The sequence below is a fragment of the Oryctolagus cuniculus genome, chromosome 12 (assembly GCF_051225735.1).
Source record: "Oryctolagus cuniculus isolate XC-2025 breed Fujian yellow rabbit chromosome 12, ASM5122573v1, whole genome shotgun sequence".
NCBI classification, from domain to species: domain Eukaryota; kingdom Metazoa; phylum Chordata; class Mammalia; order Lagomorpha; family Leporidae; genus Oryctolagus; species Oryctolagus cuniculus.
The window spans coordinates 9,501,855-9,525,644 of NC_142878.1; the positions used below are offsets into that span (position 1 = coordinate 9,501,855).

Below are 23,790 nucleotides of genomic sequence, written 5' to 3' on the forward strand. Positions count from 1 at the left end.
GCCACTGAAAACATCTGTCATGTTGCAAGAGAGCCAGCTGCCCCAGAGAGACCCCTGTAGGTGTCCCACCAACACCCCTCACTCACTGAAGTTCAACAGACAGCTGGCAGGTGCTGCCGGGGGTGTGAACACAGGAGCCTTTGGATAGCTGTCCTTGGAGCCCCCCCTCGCCCCCAGAGGTGAGCCATTCCCCCTGAGCTCCCTGCCCAAACTGCAGGTATGGGACGACCCAGCAGGGCTATCCCAGTCTCAGAGCTTCCGGGGATTGACCTTGTAGGTTCAGAGACCACGCATGAGTATGGAGGACGTGGGGTGGGGGAGCTCCAGAGCCAAAGAGTTTATTTGGGAGGTGACCGTGTGTTTTTAATTTCATTTTATTAGAATCTTTTCCATCTACTAGTTCAGTCCCCCAAGTGCCTGCAGTAGCCAAGGCTGAGCCAGGCCAAAGCCAGGAGCTTAGAACTCCATCTGGGTGTCCCACGAGGACCCAAAGACAGCTGCTGCCTCCCAGGACGCACACTAGCAGGAAGCTCGGTGAGAACCAGAGGGGCCAGGACCAGACCAGCCACTCTGATAGAGGAAGTGGCTTCTTAACAGCAACTTGTCCACTGTGCCAAGTGCCTGCCCCGTACATGGTTTAGGGTCTGGATGATCCGACCTGGGGAGAGCATGGAGAGAGGGGGGGCTGCAGAGATGAGGAAGAGGAGAGGGTCAGAGTGTGGTGCTAAGGAAGCTGGGAGGTGAGGACATGGAGGTGTCCCTGCAGCCTGGAGCCCGGAGCCAGTGCAGAGGTGGAGGCTGGCGGCATGGCCGCAGGGCACCACAGGGTCAGGTGTGGGTGTGAGGAGCGCTGGCCTTCGGGCAGGCCACCAGCAAGGCGACACAGGTGCAAGCAGATTGGTGGCGGGAGGAGAGTGCCACCATACGTAGGCTCCTGCTCCACGCCACGTAGTCCATGTCTGGAGGGTCAAGCAACAAACCCACCCAGGAAGTCCTGCCCCCCCCCCCCCCCGGGAGTCCCTGCTCCTCTTGCTCATTTCCTGTCGTGTGGTGCCCAGCTGTGTCTGCAGGCTCAGGGGGTGGGCTCCTGAGCAGGTCTCTTACTCTTTCACACTCCTGGCTGTTCTAGGACTGCTCCCTGATAGACACCGGACACTTGCTGATGGGGACATTGTCATTGTCATCCAACGGCCACAGCGGCTGAGGGCCACCCAGGACTGGAAGCAGCACTGAGAGACTGCACGCCGCCAGGGCGGTTCAGAGTCAGCCTGCAGAGATCAGAACATTCCGGAAGGGGAAGGCTCTTCTAGGTTCTGGAGGTGGACAGGTGATGGAACTTGAACTACAGGTTTCCTGGCAACAGGGCAGGGGTGGGGGCGGCTGGGGGCGGTGTGGTGTCTGAAATTCCTGGGTGCTGCTTTACTTACGAGGCGGTCCTTTGTTCTTGAGTGGGGACCTCCGTCTTCCAGTCCCAGGAGATGGGACACCCCTACGCCCCATCCCCAACTGTGACATTCTTTTCCCTAGCAGATGGGGTCCAAGGGCTGCGGTGGTCCCAGGCGTGCTGCCCCTGCCATGTCCCCCGTCCTGGGAGGGGGTAGGGCCGGCCCCCACACCTGCTGGGGAGGCAGTCTGGCCGGGCCATCAGCAGGGGCTTCAAGTTGGACATCCTGCAGGAGGGAGCAGGTGCCTGGTGCGGCATGACAGGACCCCGTGCCCTGTTGGAGGCACCCACATAGCCGCCCTCTCCCACGGAGCGTGGGCCACGCCGCCAGCAAGGTGACCCCTGTTCCCCATCAGACACAGACGCACGCACGGCTGCCAGATCTTCCCGTCCCCACCCAGGGTTTTGGGAGCACACAGGGATGAGGCCTGGGGCAGAACGATTTGTTAGCACTCGCTCAGGCGTCCTCTGGCCCTGGCCAGCCAGGCGGCCACTGCGTAGCCAGGGACCTGGGCCCCCCAACAGCTGCCAGCCCGTGGGGACTGGCTTTCGTCTTTTACTTCAGACAGCTTAAAACTGTTATGGAAAAACATTTTATTACACATATTCGACTTGCTTCCAATGAAATGATTAATTTTTCATGTATAATGGTGTCCAATGTTTGTCTTTTTTTTTTTTTCTTTTAAAACCAGCACCAAAAAAGTAAAACAAATACCACGGGTACAGTACATAGTGGAAGTTACTAGTGGGAAGTATATACATCTGACTCTGCAGTGGGGGAGGGGGATGAGGCTTCCGTGTTCTGATAGAACCAAGCCCAGTCAGCTAGGGGGTCTCGTGTTGCACCAGTAAAAATAGCACCGAAAGGGACAGGTACAGTACTCGAGTGACAGTACGGGACATTTTCATCCACAGAAGCATCACCGCTCTAATCTGAGCTCCAGGGGCCCACACAAAGTGGGTCGGGGAGGTCACCACGGCTTCGTGGCCGTCAGCCTGGCGGGGGCCTCGGCAGCCACCCTGCGATCTGAGCCGAGAGGGCTGGGCACGATGTGGGCTTTGAACCCAGGGAGTGCGTGCAGATCTGAAGGCCTGGGCCCTTGCGCGGGGCGGCCGCCTGGCAGTGGTGGCAAGCAGGGGATGCCCAGCTGCTGGCGTGTGCACTGTTGGCCAGGCTCAGGTGGGCCCTGGGCCCGTGCGGAGGCACAGGCGGTGTTGCCGTGTAGACCCTGGCCCCCGAAGCTCATGTCTGTTGAATCAACAGCCTGTCTGGGGAGTGTGGAGCCTGTGGCAGCCAGGCCTGAGCTGGGGGGCAGGGTACAGAGCTAGGCACAGGCCTGGGGGTGACAGCGGGAGGCCACCCAGGCACTTTGTCTTCAGGAAGCTTCCCAGCAGGTCTCCTGGGCCAGCTGGGAGTGAAGCCACGCCCACCCGGCCTTTCCTGGTACTGCTCTGCCTCCAGGAGGGGCAGAATCAACAAGAAAACCCAGCCCCGCACACAGGATGGACAAGGCACAGAGCTGGCTGCTTTTATCTTCTGATTTAAGCTAACTCCTAAAGTTGCGACATCAAAAAAGACACAGACACACAGCACCAATAGACCAGGAAGCACTTGGAAGTGAGCCCAAGGAGAACCTGTGTGAACCCTGGGGTGAAGCCCACCACGTAAGCGCCCAGGAAGAGGCCGCCTGGCTCCGGAGGGGCAGGCAGGGCCCTCCGGGCCTCCGTGGCCATTGCTTTGGGCTTCTGCGGGGTGTGTGTGTGTGTGTGTGACACCATGATGACAGTGGGCTCAGGGAGGAGTGGGGGGTGTGCCGTGATGCCAGCCTAGACCCCCCCTCCAGGCTGAGTGGTCCTGGGGGGGACCCGCCTGGTGCCAGGATGAGGAACAGGCTTACCCTGCACACCCCAGGCCGGGGCGTGTGTCCTCGGAGATCCGAAAGGGGACCCTAACCTCAGAGGCCAGGGTCAGTGGAAAGCTCCTGGGAGGTGACCTGGCGACCGCAGCGTGTACAGCTTTCTGTGGCTGGTGCGGGGTCCCAGGCCCCGTCCTGGGTTCACCTGTGAGTTAAGAAGCAGTCGCCCACCTCCAGGATAAGGCTCTCCCGCGTCCCCACGCCCGACCCTTCCGCCATCACGGGTGGCGAGGGGAGTGTCCACTCAGAGACGGGCAGAGATACAAAGTCCTGGTTCTCGTGTTTCCGGGAACAAGACCCGCCCCTTGCTTCCTTGAGTCAATCAAGTGTCTTCTCCTTTGCAGCGTGCTGCCCCGCGAACGTCCAAAGCAAGCCGAGACAGAGGCCGGGACGCCGCGCCTCTCCGGGACGGGCGTCTGTCCCGGGCGGCCCCCTCTGCGGTACTTGGAGCCTTGGATGTTGACCAGACTTTGTGACCCGGGCTGGTCTTTCCCTACTGTAGAAAGCCATCCAGTGGCGGTTAACGACACGTTAAGTAAGAAGCACTAAAGGCAAACATCAAGTCCACGGTCGAGTTCTGTGTGGTTGGATTCCTGGGGCAGCCCCGGTGGGCGCGGGGGTGTACTCTGGGGGATCCCGGCCGCGGGGCTGGCACCTGCCAGATGCCCGGGTGTCAGACCCAGAAGGGGAGCGCTGAGTGACGGCTGCACCAGCGTCAGGAGCTCGGTGGCGGAGGCGGCTGGCGCATCTTGTTGGCGTAGAAGTCCCTGCAGGTCTGGCAGCAGCGCTGGTACCACCGCATGTCCTGGCATAGGTTCTTGTCTCGGATGACCCGGCAGTACACCGCCCACTGGTCCCGTGTGCACTTGTAGGTCAGGGCAGCTAAGGCGGGGGGCAGAGAGAACACCCGGGGTGAGGGTGGCCTGAGCCTGTCCCGACGCACACAGAGGAGGCCCCACTCTCTGGCTCCCGGCCCCTCATGCTCACAGAGACCGCGGAGACCATGCTCCTGCCAGGGACCTGGGGATGCACCTTGCATCTGGCCCAACTGCCTGAGTGTGGGGGTCCTGCTGCCCCTCTGGGGGCCAGCGTCGGGGGACACAGGCCACTGGCATCTGAGAGCCACTGCTGTGTCCTGGAGGACACCACTGCTGGGGGCATTTATAAAACAGGAGATGAACAGTGGACACGGAAGGACCCACAAAAGGCCAAAGCAGAAACAAGTGGCCCAGGTCTCCTGCAGGGTCCTGGTCATGAGGACGGGGGGGTGGGAGGGTCTCTGGAGGACGCCAGGCAGACTCAGGCATGTGAAGGTCACAGGTCATCTGCACCCCCAAAAGCAGCTGCCGGACCCTCCTTCCCCTTGGGTGGAGGGCCAGGGTTTAGGGAGAGGGCCTTGGGGTAGCAAAATCACTCTGAGGGATTTCTCTTTGAAAAGCGGCAGCTCGGCTGCAGGGACTCCTCAGATCAGTGCCAAGTGTCCCACTCTGCTTGTCCGCCAGTGGCCCATGGCGTGGCTGGCTAAAGGGCTGTGTCCCCTGCACGGAGCGTGAAGCCGCACCCAAAGCTGCCAGCTGTCCACCGTGAGGAGGGGCCGCAGTGGACGGCAGCAGGGCCTAACACATGACGCCCGGTCTTTAGTAAGCCCCCTCCCCCCTCACGGGCTCCCTACCATGGCAGAGGGACAGCTCTGGTTGTCAGGGGCTCGTGGGGGCTCAGGTCCCTGTGAGACCACAGCCAGTCTCCCTCACGACAGGGGGAGTCCATCTCCTCCCAAACCCCTTCTACAACGCTGGCCTCGTGAGTGTAATTCCCCAAGTTCATGGAAAAACAATTAAAAGATAAGCTTCTGTTGGAGCCAAGTTTTTGAAAACTGCATATGAGGGGGGAGTCTTCAAAAAGTTTGTGGAAAATACCTATGGTGACAAAACTGTGCACGGAAAACACGTATGGTGACAAAACTGTGCACGGATTTCAAAATGTTTCCAGGCCAGAAATGAACTTCGCTCTGGGTTGTACCTTCTCGGAGCTTCTGGAAGGCCCTTGCATGACAAGGCCCACGAAGAGGACTCTCTGGCTTGCAGAACCCAGCCCAGCAGGGGCTCTCGCCGGAGGACACCGCGCTGGGCGGCGGCCGGCCGGGCACTCACCGAGCCGAGGCGAGGTGATGGTGTTCACGTTGATCTTGTCGTTGCACACCTCCTGCTGGCACTGGCTGTAGGCCGCCGGCTTGGAGAGGGCGGTGCACTCGTTGCCATGGCGCCCGGTGACCTTGTGCATGCACTGCACCACGCGGGACTGCAGGCCCTTCCCGCAGGTGGACGAGCACTGCGGGCGACAGGGACAGGCTGAGCTGGGGGCCTGAGCTGCACTGGGGGGTCCGCCCCTGGGCCCGGCTCCTGTGTGTCCTTCCCAGGTATGGCAGCCATGCAGGACGTGAGTACTGTCCACTTGGCGGAGCCCTTCCCAAGACGTTAATGGCTGCTTTGTGTTCTCCCCGCCCTCTTAGGCACCTGTGGAATCCCTAACCCACCCCGGGGTGGTGGTAGGGGCTAGGCTCTGTGGGAGGTAGGGAGCTCCAGGTGACGTCATGGGCTGGGGTAAGTGTCCTTCAAACCAGAGACTGGAGCCCCCTCCCCACCACGGGAAGAGACGCTGGGAGGAGCAGCTTCCCCAGACCCTGATGGCCTGGCCTAGAACCCCCACCCGGCAGTGAGACGCTGGAATCTGACGGCCAGGGCCTTGTCCAGAACCCCTGCCCGGCAGTGAGACGCTGGAATCTGACGGCCAGGCCTGGTCCAGAACCCCCGCCTGGCAGTGAGACGCTGGACTCTGACGGCCAGGCCTGGTCCAGAACCCCTGCCCTGCAGTGAGACGCTGGAATCTTGTAGAAGCCGCCTGGGGGCGGGTGGTGTTTTGTGATAGCAGCTGGAGCCCAGGCCCAAGACCACTGCTGGAATACAAACTCCTCCTGGCTGCCTTCGGCTCTGGCTTCTGTTCCAGGCAGAAAACTGGGCCTCGAGATTCCTGAGCTGCTGCGCAGGGGGGCAGCCCTGGGCATGGCGAGGAGCCCAGTAATGCCTGGAGTTGAATTTCCCACGAGATTGGAGGTTGGGGCTTAGAGTGAGGTAAGGAAAACACAGGGCCACGTTTCCCGCATGCCAGGGTCGTGGAGTAATAGCTGGGGCTGACAGTGTCGAGGGAGACCCTGGGGGCCTCGCTGCTGGCACCTGCGGTACTTGCTGTCCTGGCACGAGGGGGTGCAATCTGCTCCAACCGGGGCCGTGTATTCAGTCGGTGCCAAGTTCCCAAGGAGTGGCCCTGGTCCTCTTCACACTCCCTTAGCGGCCTCTCCAGCAAGGGGCCTGCTGGGTGCCGACCTTGACCCTATCCCTGAGCACCTTGGTCCTTCTGCTGCCCTGGGTCCCCGCCTGGGCTTCCTCCAGCGGGTGCCCGGGGTGCCCTCGGCGCCCAGTTGACATCCAGTGTTCCAAGGGCACCCTGCAAAAACCCCAACGTGGGTGGGGCCTCGGGTGCAGCAGCTGAGGCTCACAGCGGCACTGCAGGTGGGAGGGGGGCAGGCCTGTCCTGCTGCCCTGACCTTGGCCTGGGCCGGAGGACAGGCCTTTTGCAGGCTGTAGGAGACCGCGGTGTTGGCTTCTCTGCCCAAGCGGCCACTGTCTGTGCCCAGAGGGTCCCCGGGAGCCAGGTGCATCGTGGCTTCCTATGTGGTGAGCAGCAGCACGTTCCCTCTGCACTCTAGAAAGTCACACCCAGGGGCTGGCACTGTAGTGCAGCGGGTAAAGCTGCCATCAGAGATACCGGGATCCCACGTGGGCACTGGTTCGAGTCCCAGCTGCTCCACTTCTGATCCAGCTCCCTGCTAATGACCTGGGAGGGCAGTGGAGGATGGCCCAGGTGTTTGGGTCCCTGCACCCACGTGGGAGACCCGGATGAAGCTCCTGGCCTAGCCCTGGCCGTTGCGGCCATCTGGGGAGTGAACCAGCACATGGAAGATCTTGTTCTCTCTCTCTGTAACTCAGGCTTTCAAATAAATAAGTCAATCTTAAAAAAATTCAGAGGTAATGTTGCTCATTAGGGGACCCAGAAGAGCTGGGAAGACCACCAGCAGCCCCCTGTGGCCCCCGGCCGCCTGGCTCTGTGTCCCAGCAGACCCGTGGAGGGCTGCCTGACTCTCCTGTGTGACACCGCAGAGCTCCAGGTCCCTCCCAGGCTCAGCCATCAGCCGCGGGGGCCCGTGGGCGCTCGAGGGGTGAAGTCACAGGAAGGAGTTCCCGCCAAGAGAGATCTTGACCATGGGCAGGGGCTGTTGTGACCTCCTTCTGTGGGGTCACCTGGGCTGTAGGGTGGGGGCCGCACAGAGTTACCTGTCATCAAGCTTTTAAAAACCTCACGTTCCAGGCCAGTAAAATCAGACTGGAGTGGGGTGGCGGGGTGGGGGCCGGGCATGGCTGCTCTCCGGCCCTCCAGGTGGCTGCGATGGGGGCCAGCCTGGGGTCTCCCGGCGCCCTGTGGAGGACGCAGAGCTGTCTCGGCTCTGGAGGCACAGGGGCGACACAGCCCTCTTCAGGCTTCCACACGGCCCGTGCACCGGGCTAGGAGCACATGAAAGCCGCAGTCGGAAATCCTTCTAGAAAAGACAAGCTGCCTCCTCGTCAAGGAAGACGAGCCCCATCATAGCGGGTGCAGGGTGTGGGGTGTCCTGAGTGATCTGTAGTCAGGGCACTGTCGGGGGGAGTTGGGCCAAGCTGCCCGGCCCGAGTCGGGGCTCACTGGAGACCCTGTGGCGGTCCCCTGACATTAACAAAGAGGCCCCAAACTGCCTCATGCTCCCGAGGCAGGATGGGTGAGAAAGACCGTGGAAAGGAAGCCACCTTTACGCCAAGGGCTGCGAGCCCACGCAGACGGCGCACGGTGGAGAAGGTCGAGGGGCCCAGCGCAGTGCCACACCACACGAGCACCGTCACCCCAGGCAGCACAGAGCCACCCCACAGACACAAAGTCATCGCACGCAGCCCAGGGCAGCCCCAACACGGCCTAAGCTACCCCAATGCAGAGCAAAACCACATAGGCAACACGGCGCAAAGTAGCTCCAACACCACGTCCGCCACCCCTGTGCAACAGTCACCCCCGACACGGCACAAAGCTACGTCGACAGAGCACAGGGTCAGCCAGCACAGCACAAATCCAGGCCACAGCTCGTGCCGAACGCCCAGGGAGGGCTGTCCACACGATCTCGAAGGGTGGGAGTCGGGCGGCAGTGACCACGCGCGCCCTGGCCTGCTGGCCTGGTGCCTCAGTGTGTAGCTGCTGGAGCCGAGGCAGACGGCGCCCGCGTGGGGCTGCCCTGCAGGGCTCGCGTTCAAGTGTTCTCACTCCGCCAAAGTAGCAATTTCACAGTGGTCAGCGCTATCACGTGCCAGAGAGAGAAAACAGCAACACTTCCAACTCCAAGCAGCTCTGAGCTTATATTCAAATTCCAATGTACAGCCACAGTAAGTTACATGTTCTTTTTATTTTTTTATTTATTTTTGGACAGGCAGAGTGGACAGTGTGAGAGAGAGAGAAAGGTCTTCCTTTGCCGTTGGTTCACTCTCCAATGGCTGCCATGGCCAGTGCGCCACGGCCGGCGCACTGCGCTGATCCGAAGCCAGGAGCCAGGTACTTCTCCTGGTCTCCCATGGGGTGCAGGGCCCAAGCACTTGGGCCATCCTCCACTGCACTCCCGGGCCACAGCAGAGAGCTGGCCTGGAAGAGGGGCAACCGGGACAGAATCCGGCGCCCCGACTGGGACTAGAACCCGGTGTGCTGGCACCGCAAGGCGGAGGATTAGCCTAGTGAGCCGCAGCGCCGGCCTACATGTTATCAAAATATTCTCACCTCTTTGAAAGGCAGAACCAGAGGTCGCTTATCTGCTGGTTCACGTCCCCAGTGCCTGCGACAGCCAGGTACAGGCCAGGCCGAAGCCTGGAGCTGAGAACTCCATCCGGGTCTCCCACCTGGGTGACGGGGCCCAGGCTCTTGAGCCATTATCTGCCTCCCAGGATGCATCAGTAGAAGCTGGATCGGAAGTGGAGGTGCCGGGACTTGAACCTGCATGCGGATACGGGGTGTGGGCATCCCCAGCAGAGGCTCCACTCACCGTCCCGTAACACCTGCCCCAGTAAGTTCATGTTTTACACAGGCGTTGGACCGCTCCACCAATCCTGAGGAAGACTTTTTATGCCCTGCTTGCGGGCAGAGTGACGGAGAGCAGTCATTGCTACCTAATTTTAACGCCTGCTTGGCATGGAGGAGACTCACTGTCTCAAGAAGTCTGGATGGAAACGGGATTAAAAGGTGGTTGACGGGGCCTGTGTTGTGGCGCAGCAAGTGAAGTTTCTGCCTGTGACACCAGCATCCCACAGGGGCATGGGTTCAAGTCCCGGCTGCTCCACTTCCGATCCCGCTCCCTGCTAATGAGCCTGGGAAAGCAGTGGAAAATGGCTCAAGTGCCTGGGCCTCTGTGCCCACGTAGGAGACCCAGGTGAAGCTCCTGGCTCTGGCCTGGTCTAGCCCTGTGGCCGTTGTGGCTATCTGAGGAGTGAACCAGCAGATGAAAGATCTTTCTCTTGGTAGCTCCGGCTTTCAAATAAAAAAATCTTAAAAAGAAAATGCCTTTTTTTTTTTTCAAAAATTTTCCAAAAATGTTTGGTGCCAAACATTTTTGAGAGCTCTGCATAGTTTTTATAACGTTCATTTCCCATGAACATTTAGCAGACTCCTCATATGCACGTATTTCAATTTTTTTTTCTGCACCAAAATCACCTTTGAATTCCATTTGTCCATGAACCTGTTGGGTTCCTGGTATGTGCTGATCTAAGGCGACCCTACATCCCCTTCCTTTCAGTTCCTTTCAGGTCTTTACTTGGACCACGGCCACGGAGTCACCCGCTGACGTCCACCCTCCAACAGGTCTCGACTGCCCAGCGCCATGCAGCACCTGTGCTGGCCCGGGCCACTGCTCCAGGAGCTCAGGGAAGACTGCATCTCAAGTTCAAGGAGACAGACGAGAGTCTGTTCTCGGGCAATGGCCCAGGAGCCCAGCAAATGCTGTGGCCATGTGTCCTGCTTGAGCCACAGCGGCACCCCGTGTGGGCACTGGGCCAGGGCTGGCACCGCTGTTCTGAGACACACACGTTCCACAGGCCTGCATGGGAGACGGGATTCCCGGGAGGGATGGGGACAATGGGTACCTCCTGTGCCGGCCCTCTGACCTCTCGGCCCACCAGGGGCAGCTGGTTCCACAAAGGATGCAGGACGCGGGGTGGGTGCGGGGGCAGAAGGGGTCAAGGCGACCAGGGCATTGGCCCTGAAACCCAGCCCGTGTGCAGGCCACTTCCAGGGGCTGCTCCACTCCAAGCAGCCCATCTCTCAGCTGAGCAGGGCCTGGCCTCGGACGCTTCTCCGTAACCCTGAGCAGGGCGGGCTGCCGTCGCTCATGCGACACAGTGCACGCCCCGGATGGAGCTTCCAGCAGCCTGTGACTGTGCGGAGCAGGGCTGAGGCACCCACAGTTCCACTTCTGGTTTCAGACCAGGGACGCAGGCCTGTGACATCACTGTGCCCATGAAGGGAAGCCAGGAGAGGAACCGGAGGCAGGGAGAGGCTCACAGCCCCAGAGTTTGTAGTCGTGTGACCTTGAGGGGAGGCCTTGGTTTCCTCTTCTGTAGAATGGGTACAGATGAGTGAAACGGTCAGTCAGGGTGGAAGGGCTTTGCAGGGGCTGGCGTTGTGGCACGGCGGGTAAGCCGCTGCCAGCAGGGCCTGTATCTCATATGGGTACCGGTTCAAGCCCTGGCTGCTCCACTTCCAATCCAGCTCCCTGCTAATGTGCCCGAGAAACCAGCAGAAGTTGGCCCAAGTGCATGTGCCCCTGCACCCACGTGGGAGACCCACATTAATCTCCTGGCTTTGGCCTGGCCCAGCCCTGGCCGTCGTGGCTGTTTGGGGAGTGAACCAGCAGATCTCTTTCTCCAACTCTGCTTTTCAACTAGATCAGTCAATTGTAAAGAAAAGGCTTTGGGGCCGGTGCCGCGGCTCACTAGGCTAATCCTCCACCTAGCGGCGCCGGCACACCAGGTTCTAGTCCTAGTCAGGGCGCCGGATTCTTTCCCAGTTGCCCCTCTTCCAGGCCAGCTCTCTGCTGTGGCCCGGGAGTGCAGTGGAGGATGGTCCAAGTGCTTGGGCCCTGCACCCCATGGGAGACCAGGAGAAGTACTGACTCCTGCCATCGGATCAGCGCAGTGCGCCGGCCGCAGCACACCGGCCGCGGCGGCCATTGGAGGGTGAACCAACGGCAAAGGAAGACCTTTCTCTCTGTCTCTCTCTCTCACTGTCCACTCTGCCTGTCAAAAAAAAAAAAAAAAAAAAAAAAAAAAAAAAAAAAAAAAAAAAGGCTTTGGAACTGCTGCAGTCCAGAAATGCTGCAGTCCAGCAGTGAACATCCACAGCCCAGTGTCACTGATGCCGGTAACGGCAGCGCACACACCCCTGGGGGACGTCTGGGTCCCCCAGCGCTGAGTGCACACCCGCACGGTGGGATTGGGGTGCCCTGCCGCAGCCGGCTCCCTGTCCACTCTGGTGCCTCCAGCAAGGGCACAGCCCAGGGAACGCTGGCCGACCTGCAGGCCCATGGCAGGAGAGGGATCCGGCCGGGCGGTCAGGCCCCACCAAGGCACGCGCAGAGTCCCGGCGTGGTGTGGAGCTTAGATGGGCTCTGTGAGCACCCCCGTGACGCTGGTCTGCCCAGAACATAGGGGAGCACTCAGCAGCCGCATGTTGGGGAGTTCACGGTCAGGTTCTCCTGGCTTCCTCCCAGGGCTCACAGCGCAGGAGTACCTTGATCTTCCGAAGGCCTTGGGACTCCACATGAGGGGCAGAAGGAAGACAGACTCCGCCCCCTCCCACGGGGCCTGCAGGGGCTCCAGGAGGTCAGGGGGCACTTTGACCTTTGCAGCACAACTGAATGGACAGCAGGGGGCGTCCTTTCAGAACGTCCCCCAGTGCGGCCGCCCAGGACAATGGCTTCTCTTGGGAACAGCAGCCCTCAATGCCTCTGGTCTGGAATCTGAACACTGCGGCTTGTGACCCACAGCCAGGCTGTTCCGGAAGGAAACACAGTTGCCTCCTCTTCATTTCATGTGAGCCTCGGCCTCGGGCTGCACACGTGGACCCAGCGTCCAGTGGGTGGGATGACCATTTGCACGGTTTTCTGGAAAGAGTCCACAGCCTAGCAGTGAACGCAGCTGTGGGCCACTTCCCAAATGGCGGGAGCGGTGCCCTGGGCAGGGAGAGCGGCGTGGCGCGTGGTCCTCGTTCACGGCCCTGGCTGGGGCTTGGCCAGGACGAGGAGGGGGGCTTCACCTTCCCTGGGGACCTGCCCTGCTCAACAGGCAGCCGGCTCAGGCCCCTGCACAGCAAGGTGGGTGCCAGCCCCGGGTCGGCACCTGGGGCTCATTCTTGGACTGCCCGGAAATAGCACCTTGGGCTGAGCTACAGAGACCGCCTACGTGGGAGATGTCAGCACTCCACCCACCCGAGCTCCCTCAATCCCAACAGCTCAGGCACCTGCTCAGCCTGTGAGCTTCCACCAGGCCACTGGGCCCTAAAACGCATCCATGGGGCCCAGCATGCTGCCACAGCCTGTTAGGCCTCCACTTAGGACACTGGCATCCTATATAGGGCAACAGTTCGAGTCCTGGCTGCTCCACTTCCAATCCAGCTCCCTGCTAATGCACCTGGGAAAGCAGCAGAAGATGGTCCGAGAACTTGGGCCTCTGTCACCCATGTGGAAGACTCGGAGAGAGTTCCTGGCTCCTGGCTTTGGCCTGGCTCATCCCTGACTATTATGGCCATTTGGGACATGAACCAGAGGATGGATAAACAATCTCTCTCCCTCTCCCTCTCCCTCCCCCTCCCTCTCCCCATCGCTCTGCCTTTTTAAGATTTATTTATTTATTTGAAAGTCAGAGTTACACATAGAGAAGGAGAGACAGAGAGAGAGGTCTTCCATTTGCTGGTTCACTCTCCAGTTGGCCGCAATGGCCAGAGCTGCACCAATCCAGAGCCAGGAGCCAGGAGCTTCTTCAGGGTCTCCCATGTGGGTGCAGGGATCCAAGGACTTGGGCCATCTTCTACAGCTTTCCCAGGCCATCGCAGAGAGCTGGATGGGAAGTGGAGCAGCTGGGACTAGAACCGGCGCCCATATGGGATGCTGGCACTGCAGGCGGTGGCTTTACCCGCCTGGGGCACCCAAATGCCACACTGGAGTGCCTGATTCACATCCAATCCAGCTGCCTGCCAAGCATCCTGGTGGCAGGAGATGATGGCCCACGTGTGTGTCCCTGCAGGCACGTGGCAGACGGGGACGGCCTTCTGGGTTCCTGACGTCAGCCTGGCCGAGCGCTGGCTGCGGCACATTTAGGGAGTGAACTCACAGGAGGAAGATCAAGCTCCTTGTCCTACTGTCACTGTGCCTCTCTAGCAGGTGACATAACTAGACATTTTCAGAAGTGCCCCAGTGTCCCCCAGGAGCACGCAGTGGGCAGACTGCAGGACATGCACACCAGGGAATCGACTTGGCAGTGAGACGAGTGGATTACGGGGACTGGACCTCAAGGACATGCAGCAGCTTTGTGTGATCCCACTTCCGTACCGCCCACGAGGTAGCAGCCCAGGAGCTGGAGGACAGAGCACGGCGGCTTTACCGGCTACGCCACAGCGCCAGCCCCAACTCTGCCTTTCAAATAAGCAAATAAATCCTTAACAAGAACAACAAACCCAATCACAGATTCGTGGGTGCTCCCACAGGGCTTGCCCTCTGCCTCCCCCCCCCACTCCTGTCACACACCTGCTGACGCGAGCTGCGGAGCCGGCTGTGGGAACGCGACCCTGGTGACGGGCTCACACATGCAACAGAGCCGAGTGCAACAATGGCACCACTGCCGCGGGCAGCAGGGAAGACAGCGACCAGAGCAGACCCCAGTAACACCTAGCACCACGGGGCCTGGCCACGGAGCCCAGCACCGCCTTGCACCATGAGGCCTGGCCACGGAGCCCAGCACCGCCTACGCCTTGCACCATGAGGCCTGGCCACGGAGCCCAGCAGCTTGGTTGCAGCCAGAGGAGAGTGGACAGGTCACTGAACCACTCTGAGCCTGTCTCCTCGTCTGCACAACTGTGGCAACAGCCCTGGCCAGAGAGGACAGGTGACATGAGAGACAGGGGCACACCACAAAGAGGAAGTGAGTGCCAAGCACCCCTCCAGCCCCAGACAGACAAAGAGGGCTCAGGCTGGCACTGACGGCTTTTGGCCTCTGCCTCCTGCCCCAGGTCGTCGGCAGCAACAGGAGGCAGTGGCGGCACAGGAGGGGGTGGGGCCGCTAGGACCCTGCGCTTCCCCAGCTGAACACAGCTTCAGTGCAGTCATGCCTGGACACGGGGCGTGCCCACGACGGCCTCTGTCACCACGTCCCCCGCATCCGCCCGATTCTCAGACCACTTGGGTGTCATGAAGTTGCATCTTCTCTAAGCGATCCCGACTCAGACACTGGGGGACGCTTTGCTTATGGGGCAGAGCCCAAACCTAATCAGAGGTCACGCCCTTCCCTCCCCCGGTCTCTTGCCTGGCAACCTTTCTTAAGATGGGTCCGGATGTGCCTGGATACGAGTCGGCATTTCTCAGCGCCCGTCAAGGCCAGGGAGCCCTCCTGATAGCACATTCACGTCAGGACAGAGCGGGCTAGACGTGGGGCCGTGCCTGGCGACAGAGGATCTGGGGCTGTGAGACGCTCTTACGTCCTGCACGGGCTGCGTCCCCCGTCCTGGGCACCTTGAACCCTCTCGGCGTCCCCGACAGAGCAGCAGGCAGGAGCAGCATCCACGTTGCCCGTTCCAGGGGTCCAGAGGCTGAGACACAGCCGCAGAAGTGAGAGCGGCCCGGGCCCTCAGTGTCTCTGTCCCTGTGGGCTCTCACGCACGCTGTGCTGTGACAGCCTCTGCGAGACGCCGGCCAGCAGCCCCGTGCTGAGCTTTAGATGCCCACGTTTCCGTGTGATCTGCCTTTGCTCTGGGGCAGAGCTGGCCCGCTGGTTGCTTTGGTTAGGACCTGTGACCAGGGGCTCAACGGGAAGGCGGCACCTCTGGCCTGCCTCAGGCTCACTACTGCCACCCAGAGGCTGCGTCCAAGCACAGCGCGGCCCACCAGACCCGGGAGATCCGCCCGCTCGCCCTGGGAAGGTTGGCAGGGGTTGGCACTGGGCCTGGGTTGCAGGGCCGGGGGAGGGGTCAGTCTGCACAGGTCACATCCAGTGAGATTTGCTTTCCGATGGCCAAGCCACATTTCCCGCCATAGACTGGAGACAGCAGCTAAAGCCCCTGCCTGGGCCGCATCGCCAGATTCCTGCAGTGAAGCCCAAGTGCAAATCTGCAGGAGGAATGTGCCCACGTTGAAATGGGCTCTGGAGTGTTTCAGACACTGTGCCGACCCGGGGGCCCCAGTGGCTCGTGGGCCACCAGCTTGCAACCTGTGAGTGAACACAGAACAGGAGACGCATGCAGGGGCCTCTTCCAGGCAGCGCAGACACACACGGGCTGCACGGATTGTGGGAAGGTCTCTGAACGCCCACTGGAGAACGATGGGCCTACGCACACCTCTGTCCCCAGGGAGATGAAACCCAGAGGTATCAGGTGGACGGCCACGGAGCGGGGAGGCGGGGAGGCAGGGAACAGTCTGGCCTCCTTGCCCTGGAGGCCGGCTCCAGCTCTGGGACGCCCCTCCTTTTTCTCTCCCCCGACCACCCCGCCCCATCTGCCCCCACACCCTCCAGGCCCTTGCCTAGCAGCCTGGGGATGAACAGCATCAGTGTTTGTCCGAAGCCCGCTACAGTCTGCCCTGCCCAAGGCTCCACGGGCAGGCCGGGCCCATGGCAGCAGGGGGGCCCAGCTGGCCCGCTGACCTGGACAGACTGGACCCGCAGCACCTTCGTGAGCCTCTGGGCTGCATATGGTGTCCTTCCTGGTGTACCCCAAGCAGTGAGCTACGCCCAGCGAGCTCTTGGGGCGGTGGGCAGCACCAGCCATGGCCACAGGAGCACTGGCTGCGACCACAGGAGACGAGGAGGGACGCGTGCAGGCGCGGCACTGGGGGAGTGAGTTTGCCAGGTTGCCCGGGGCCCATCGTGAGAGCCGTGAGCCCCCCCCAGCACCATGGTGGAACCGGAACACCAGCGCGCCCTCCTCACCTTGGACCAGTCCCCTGTCTTCCACTCGTAGCAGCCCGAGTAGTCCTCGCAGGCCTCCTCGGCTCTCGGCCGCGTGGACGCGTCACACTTGCCTTGCGAGTTGGTGCACGTCACTGTCCGCTTCTGTAGGCCTTTCCCACAGCTGGAAGAGCACTGCAAGACACCACCCGGTCTCTCAGCGCCCAGAGGCCCCGCTGCGCCAGCCCCGGGTCTGGGGTCTTCTGTCCACGGGACCCCCAGCTGAGTGGCCGGGGTGGGGAGGGACACAGGAGTGAGGATAGGAAGGAGTTGGGCCCCAGCAGGTCAGACGAGGGGAGTGGGACTTAGTGCCTGGTGTTCTGCCGGGAGAGCAGGAGTCGGGGCAGCTGGGGCAAGTGGAGGCTGCAGAACCAGAGGCCTAAGGCCGGCTGGCCTCCAGGTGTGAGTGACAAAGACCCGGATGGATGGGACAGACAGAAGTAAGGCGTGTGGCGAGCCCTCGGCGCGGGTGCTCCAGGGGCTGTTTCCATGCGGGTGCCAAGGATGAGAAGAAAACAACGCTCCCTGTGGCGGGTCAGTTCCTTCCTGGGACCCAGGGTGGGAGGGGCCTGGAGGGGGCTGCCAGGGTGAGTGACGCGCGGCCCCCACGCGCACGAGTGCCATGCCTGGGCTGAGCCACAATGAGACCGCTGAGGACGCGAGTTCAGAGTTAGCACTGGGGATGCACAGAGACAGGGGTTTTTAAAAACCTTGTTCCAATTCTCTCACATTTCCCCAGTATGGTCATCTTCAGCCCTGGGCACTCAGGGCCAATGGGCCGCCCTGGGAGGGGCAGAGGCGGGGCTGCACACTTGGCCTCCACTGGTCCAGCAAATATCTCCCGCCCCCACCAATGACCCCTTGAATGAGAAACCTAGACACATAATGGAAGAAAAAAAACCCCGAACATTAAAAAATTCTCCTTTTCCTAAAACATCAAAAAGGGTAACGATTCAGGCCTTCGAACGGGCAGCTGTCCACGCCTGCTGGAAAATGAAGCTCAGCATTACAGTGCTCGGGGCAGACGTTCCTTCACCCAACAGCGGACTGGCGGCCAGTGTGGGGCGAGGTGGGCAAAGCTGCCTGAGATGAGCATCCCATCTGGGCGCCGGTTCAAGTCCCGGCTGCCCCACTTCCAATCCAGCTCCCTGCGAAGGCGCCTGGGACAGCAGTGGGAGATGGCCCAAGTGTCTGGGCCCTGCACCCATGTGGGAGACCTGGAGGAAGCTACAGCTGGGGCTGTTGAAGCTGTTTGGGGAGTGAACCAGCAGATGGAAGCTCTCTCCGTCTCTCCCTCTCCAACCCTGCCTTTCAAATAAAAACTAAAGCTTTAAAACAATACACTGAGTACTTTTCTATTAAAATAATTCATTCTGCTTGGCAATGCAAGGGAACTTTAAGAATATTTTGCACACTGAAGAGTGTCTCGGAGTTCGTCTATTTGAGCTTCCTAGTGCGCCCTTTGTGCTGCCACGGACTGGGTTTGCGTTCCAGCCAGTCAATCAGAATCACTGCTGCCAGGGACGACACCACCAAGGACACAGTGACGTCCCCGGAGCCAGCCTCTTCCGACAGCGTCTCCCGGCGTGAGACTTGGGGCTCCAGCGAGCACACGAAACTCCTCCCTCCCACCTCTAACCGTGCACCCTACAAGGACTGCTGTGCATCACAGAAATGGTGAATGTTAGGTGGGGGATAAACCCATCACTCCACCTGCTTCCTACACACGGTGTCCACGTGTCCAGTGTCACAGTGCAACCCAGAAATACCGACAGTTACGGTGTCAGCTTCAAAAACCTGCAGCGGAGGTAAAGCAAAGAGTGGAATCCACTGCCCACCTGGCCCACACGCCAGTTCAACTCTGCCCAGGGGGCACCAGCAGGCCGGTTCGTGCCTGCAGGGCAGTGCCGCCGCCTGGCATCGGCATATCCATCATCCAACACACGCCAGCCACCTGTTGTTAGCCATGCTGTGATGTCAGCTGGAATTCAAGAACACGTGAACTTGAACACAGCCCTGCGCTGACCTGGAGGTGGGTGAGTTCTGTGATAATGTGGGGGTGTGTAACAAACACCCTGGGGTGACTGGGACGTGCGGGGTCCCCGAAGGCAAGGCCCATTAACCCTCATGGTCGGTCCAGCCCCAGTGGCCAACCCAGGCACCCACCTGTGACCACTCTGATGCCTCCCAGATGGACAGACAGTCTTGGCCTTCGCAGCTCTGCACTGGCGATGGCCGGGGGCCCGGGCAGTAGAGGGGCCGTGTGGCGACGTGGGTGCCATTTTGCAGCTGGTACACGCAGGTCACCTCCCGATGCTGGATGCCCTTCTCACAGGTGGCCGAGCAGGAGCTCCACGGGCCTGCCACCCACCTGCTCAGAGAGAGGAGAGAGACGGTGAGCGTTGGGGGAGGCCAGCTCCCTGCTGCCCCAGGGGCCTTCTGGATGGCTGGCGCCCCCTGGTGGGGGCAGGGAGACAGAGCCAGCGAGCTTTGCAATCAACTGCAGAGGTTCGGAGCAGGTGGGGCTGGTTCAGTGACTCTCAGCACGCGACACGGCTGTGTCAGGCTGAGCCGCTGTTCGCGATGGCCACTCCCCTCTGCCTGCGGTCACGGGCATGCTTTGTTCAGAGGGCTGTGAGTGGCCCTGTGCTGCCTGTGTCCTGGCAACGGCTCTGCGTGCAGTTCCTTGGTTTGGCTGCCACTCCCTGCTTCCTGTCCTTCGCCACACCAACAGCAGGTGGCAGTGCAGGGGACTGTGCCTACGCCTAAGGTCGGCAGTGACACGGTGTGCCGCTGGCACCCTCCCCCCCCACCCCGAGGTGCTGGGACTGTTGGTTCCTGCACCTTTAGCTGACCGACCCAGCCCCTGACCAAGGACCCCAGTGCCAGGTCCTCCCTGCCCATGAGAACAGTGGCCGTGACCTCAAGGCTGGCGTGCGGTGTGACAGGGCTCATCTCCAAGTTCACCTGCCTCCTAGCGCTGAAATGATCTGGATTTCTGTCAGGGTCCCCGTTGGTCCCAAGGTGCTGGGGAGCAGCTCAGGTCACACCTAGGTCCCTAAAAGACTCCCTCTCATTGGTCCCTGGATGAGCAGGCAAACTTGGCCCTTGCTCTCTCTCCTGTCCTTAAACCATCCTAGCTCCCAAGAGATCACCACTGGATGGTGCAGCTCCACCCGCTTGGGCAGCCACTCAGTCTCTCCCCCTGAGTCCAACAGTTCCTGCTTCCCTGTGACCAGGCCTTGCTGTCCAGCCATGCAGGACACCGTGGCGGCTCCTGGAGGCTGGGTCCTCTGACGCGGGACCCCGGTCCAGCAAGTGACCCTCCTCTTATTGGGCCTGTGAGAGGGAGGCAAGGAGCCGCAGCACCGGCCGAGGGGCATGGCCGCAAGCACCAAGGGTAAACCGCTTATAAACGGCTACAAGTGCGTGGCACGCGGACCTTGCCGATTACGGCAGGAGGCGGGGATCTGGCAGGGGGAATGAGTGTTCCACTCAGTGTGATAACTGCGCAAACCTAGGGAAACCCAACTAACATCTATGCCCTTCCCCACTTCTGTCTTTAAACAGCATAGACTGAGCGTCCAGGCCGTCCCAATGCTCGCTCCCTAATCAAACGGGCGAGACGGCCCAGGCGTGCCGGGAAACAGCAGGTGGGCGTGTGCTGCTTTCTCTCTCTGGAGATCTGTGAGGCTGCCCGGCCTGGCTCAACCTCTCTTAAGCAGCCACGCTCCCCTCTGGTAGCTCCACCCCCACTCCTATTTTGTCTTCACTCTCAGGAGCTGACTTTGGCCCAGATCTCCCGTCCTGTCCTGTCGTAACTGACTTTGTGAATACAAATGCCAGCCTTTAGGGCGATACCTTTAGGTGATACCGCGCTGACCCCAGCTGTGAGAACAGCCTTGTCGGGGCCAGCACTGTGGCGGAGCGGGTGAAGCTCATATGGGCAGCCACAAGGGCGCCGGTTCAAGACCCGGCTGCTCCACTTCCGATCAGCTCTCTGCTGTGGCCTGGGAAAGCAGTGGAAGATGGCCCAAGTCCTTGGGCCCTTGCACCCACATGGGAGACCTGGAAGACACTCCTGGCCCCTGGCTTTGGATTGGTGCAGCTCCAGCCATCTGGGGAGTGAACTAGCGGTTAGAAGACTTCTCTTTCGCCGGCGCTGCGGCTCACTAGGCTAATCCTCCGCCTCGCGGCACCAGCACACAGGGGTTCTAGTCCCGCTCGGGGCGCCGGATTCTGTCCTGGTTGCCCCTCTTCCAGGCCAGCTCTCTGCTGTGGCCCGGGAGTGCAGTGGAGGATGGCCCAAGTGCTTGGGCCCTGCACCTCATGGGAGACCAGGGGAAGCACCTGGCTCCTGCCATCGGATCAGCGCGGTGCGCCGGCCGTGGCGGCCATTGGAGGGTGAACCAACGGCAAAAGGAAGACCTTTCTCTCTGTCTCTCTCTCTCTCACTGTCCACTCTGCCTGTCAAAAAAAAAAAAAAAACACCCTCTCTTTCTCTCTGCCTCTAACTCTTTCAAATTAATTAATTAATTAAAAAAATAGCCTCGTCTCTGCTTCTGTTGTATGTGCTGTGCTTCCAGGGCCTGGCCTGAGTGGCACTCCTGGAACCGTCCACCACCCTAGGAGGACACGCCCGCTGCCCTGGGGCACAGCTCCGTTCCTGGACATATGGCCAGGAGAGGTGCTCCAGCAAACACGGTGGCAACTGTGGCCCAGAGAAGCCACTCCTTGTGGGGGGGCAGGGGAGATGCCGGGTGAGGCTCAGCAGCCCCTCCTGGATGTCTCCTATAGCCTCTGCACCCTCGTTGGCTTGAAAAGTCCCACCTAAGGGGAGAGGGTCCCAGGCCGGGGCGGGGGGGGGGGGGCGGAGAGTCTGACATGTGCCACAGCACGGCAACTCAGAGGACAGCCAGTCGCAGAAACACAAATGCCGATTTGCGGTACCTCGCAAGGTCAGGTTCACAGAGACAGCGAGGACAACGTGGTTGCCGGGGTTGGGGCTGGAGTGGAGGCTGGGAGACGGGGGGTTTGCCGAGTCGACTTTGAGCTTGGGAGCAGGAAGCCTCCTGGGCATGGGTGGTGGTGATGGGTGTGCGACACTGCAAATGGAGCTGTGCATGTAAGAACGGTGGGGATGGCAGAGTTTACGTGCGTTTTCCCACAACTCCCAGAAAAGCGGGTGAGAGCAGTGGGTGGTTAGAATCAGGCGCGAAGGAAGAGACAAAGGTGAGACAACAGGCCGCTTTCCAGCTTCGCGCTCAGACCTGGCACCTGCAGGCGGGTGCACACGTTCCCACAGCCTGCTGTGGGCGGAGCCGTCTGCAGGAGCTGCTGTCTACGGGCGGACACCTGTGCCGTGGGCATCGGCTCTCCATGGTTTATCTTAGCTGGTTTTCGGCCTGACCATTCGCTCCTAATCTTGGCACAAAGCAAGGTATGGAAAGAAAATGATTTTTTTTTAATTCTTTTTCTGTGTGCATGTGGCTGATACCATTTCACTCTCACAGTCACGGCTGCGGGAGCCCCAAGTTCCATGACACCTGAACAACACTGACACTGCACATGGTGATAAACGCTCATTCAGTCCAAGTGAACAAGTTGGCAAAGCAGCTGCAGCCCTGTGAGATGCGACCGCTCCCGCCACCACCTGCGCTTTATCGTCTTCCATTCGTGCTCCCCAAAGCCTGAAGAGCCAGTTGATGGCCACATTTGAGTCGGCAGCTCTTCTCAGAGGTCGTGTCTAGAATGCTTGGGACAGAAGGGTTTCTGGGGTTTGGACTCGGAAGTATGTGCACAGACACAGTGAGGGATCTTGTGGATGGCACCCAAGTCTAAACGTGAGACTAACGTCTCACATACACCCCAGGCACAGGAGCCGAAAGCGACTTTCTACACTTTCAGTGCACCTGTGTTCTGACTGTGTTGGGGTGGAGTTTCTGACATCACATTGGCGCTTGGAACATTTAGATCAAGGAGCATTTTGGATTTCAGATAGGGATGCCAGCCGGGGCCTGGGGTCACGTCACCGCGCTGAGAACGTGTGGGCAGCCCGGCGACTGTGGAGACGCCGTGCCCTGTCGCTGTGACAGATCACCACGAACGTTTACGGCCCAGAGCACACACATTTGCTACGTCAGGATTCTGAGGTCAGAGGTCTGACACGAGGCCCCCTGGCCAGGGGGTCTGGTCCCCTCTCGGGAACCCCACAAAGTAATTGCTCCCTTGCCTCCTTTTCTGGCTCCTGGAGGCTGCCCCAGTCCTTGGCGTGGGGCGGCTCCTCCACCATCAAGGCCACCAGGGCTGTCCGAGTCCTACAGTGCACCCTCCACCCCTCTTCTTCCTCCCCCCTCCACTTGTAAGGACCCTCTCGGACGATCTAGAATCATCCATTTGAAGGCCAGCTGATTAGGAACCTGGACTAGCTTTCTCGGGCTACTGTTAAGACAACAGAAATGCATTCTCCTTGCTCTGACGCAGGATGTCCCAAATGAAGGTGTTGGCTCCTTCCCAGGGTGAACCTCAGACCCACCCTGTGTTCTCACGACATCGGGGGGGCCCTGGGTGGCCCCTGGCTTGTGGCTGCCCCCCTCCCCTGGTGCTCTCCCTGGATCTTCTCACCAGGTCACCCCGCATCTCCACCAGGTGCATCGGCCGTGATCTTACTTCCACGTAAGGTTGTATTCAGAGATGCGGGGGTCAGGACACCAGTGGGGGACAGCACGCACCCCTCCACACAGCTGACCTGCCTGCAACCTAACACACTCACAGACACCAGGCCTGCAGAGGCAGCAAGACCAGCGACCGGCCCACGGCCCACGGCCCACAGCCCACGGCCCACGGCCCACGGCCCACGGTCCCCCAGCCTCTGCGATCCCAGCAAGGGCTTCCTGCCTTCCGTTTCTCTCAGCACACTTCCAGCCCAGGTGCACCCGACCAGCCCTGAGAGTGAAGGCGTGCACACTAGGAGTGAGACTGTCTCAGACTCTCAGTGGGACCCTGGCGCCGACAGACCCAAGGTCAAGTCCTCACTCTGCCGAAACACCAGCTGTGCGGCCGCGGCGGGTCAGCCTCAGTGCTCGCTCTCACCTCGCAGGCCTGTGGG

The 23,790-nt window shown here is 60.6% G+C and overlaps 1 protein-coding gene and 1 long non-coding RNA gene across 3 annotated transcripts in view; one reads left to right on the forward strand and one right to left on the reverse strand.

Moving 5' to 3' along the window:
* On the forward strand, positions 1–2,374 carry LOC149122930 (uncharacterized). The gene is made up of 2 exons (XR_016218730.1): positions 1–179; positions 1,130–2,374. It is a non-coding gene; the product is annotated as an uncharacterized LOC149122930 (long non-coding RNA).
* The window catches only part of ADAMTS17 (ADAM metallopeptidase with thrombospondin type 1 motif 17), a 269,013-nt gene continuing 247,244 nt past the window's right edge, over positions 2,022–23,790 (reverse strand). For both annotated transcript variants that reach the window (XM_051822951.3, XM_089311139.1), the window contains 4 exons: positions 18,849–19,053; positions 16,665–16,817; positions 5,511–5,688; positions 2,022–4,242 (listed from right to left, as the gene is read on the reverse strand). In XM_051822951.3, coding sequence (XP_051678911.3) covers positions 4,076–4,242; positions 5,511–5,688; positions 16,665–16,817; positions 18,849–19,053 — 703 coding nt within the window. In that variant the 3' untranslated portion in view covers positions 2,022–4,075. The remainder of the gene's footprint in view (positions 4,243–5,510; positions 5,689–16,664; positions 16,818–18,848; positions 19,054–23,790) is intronic.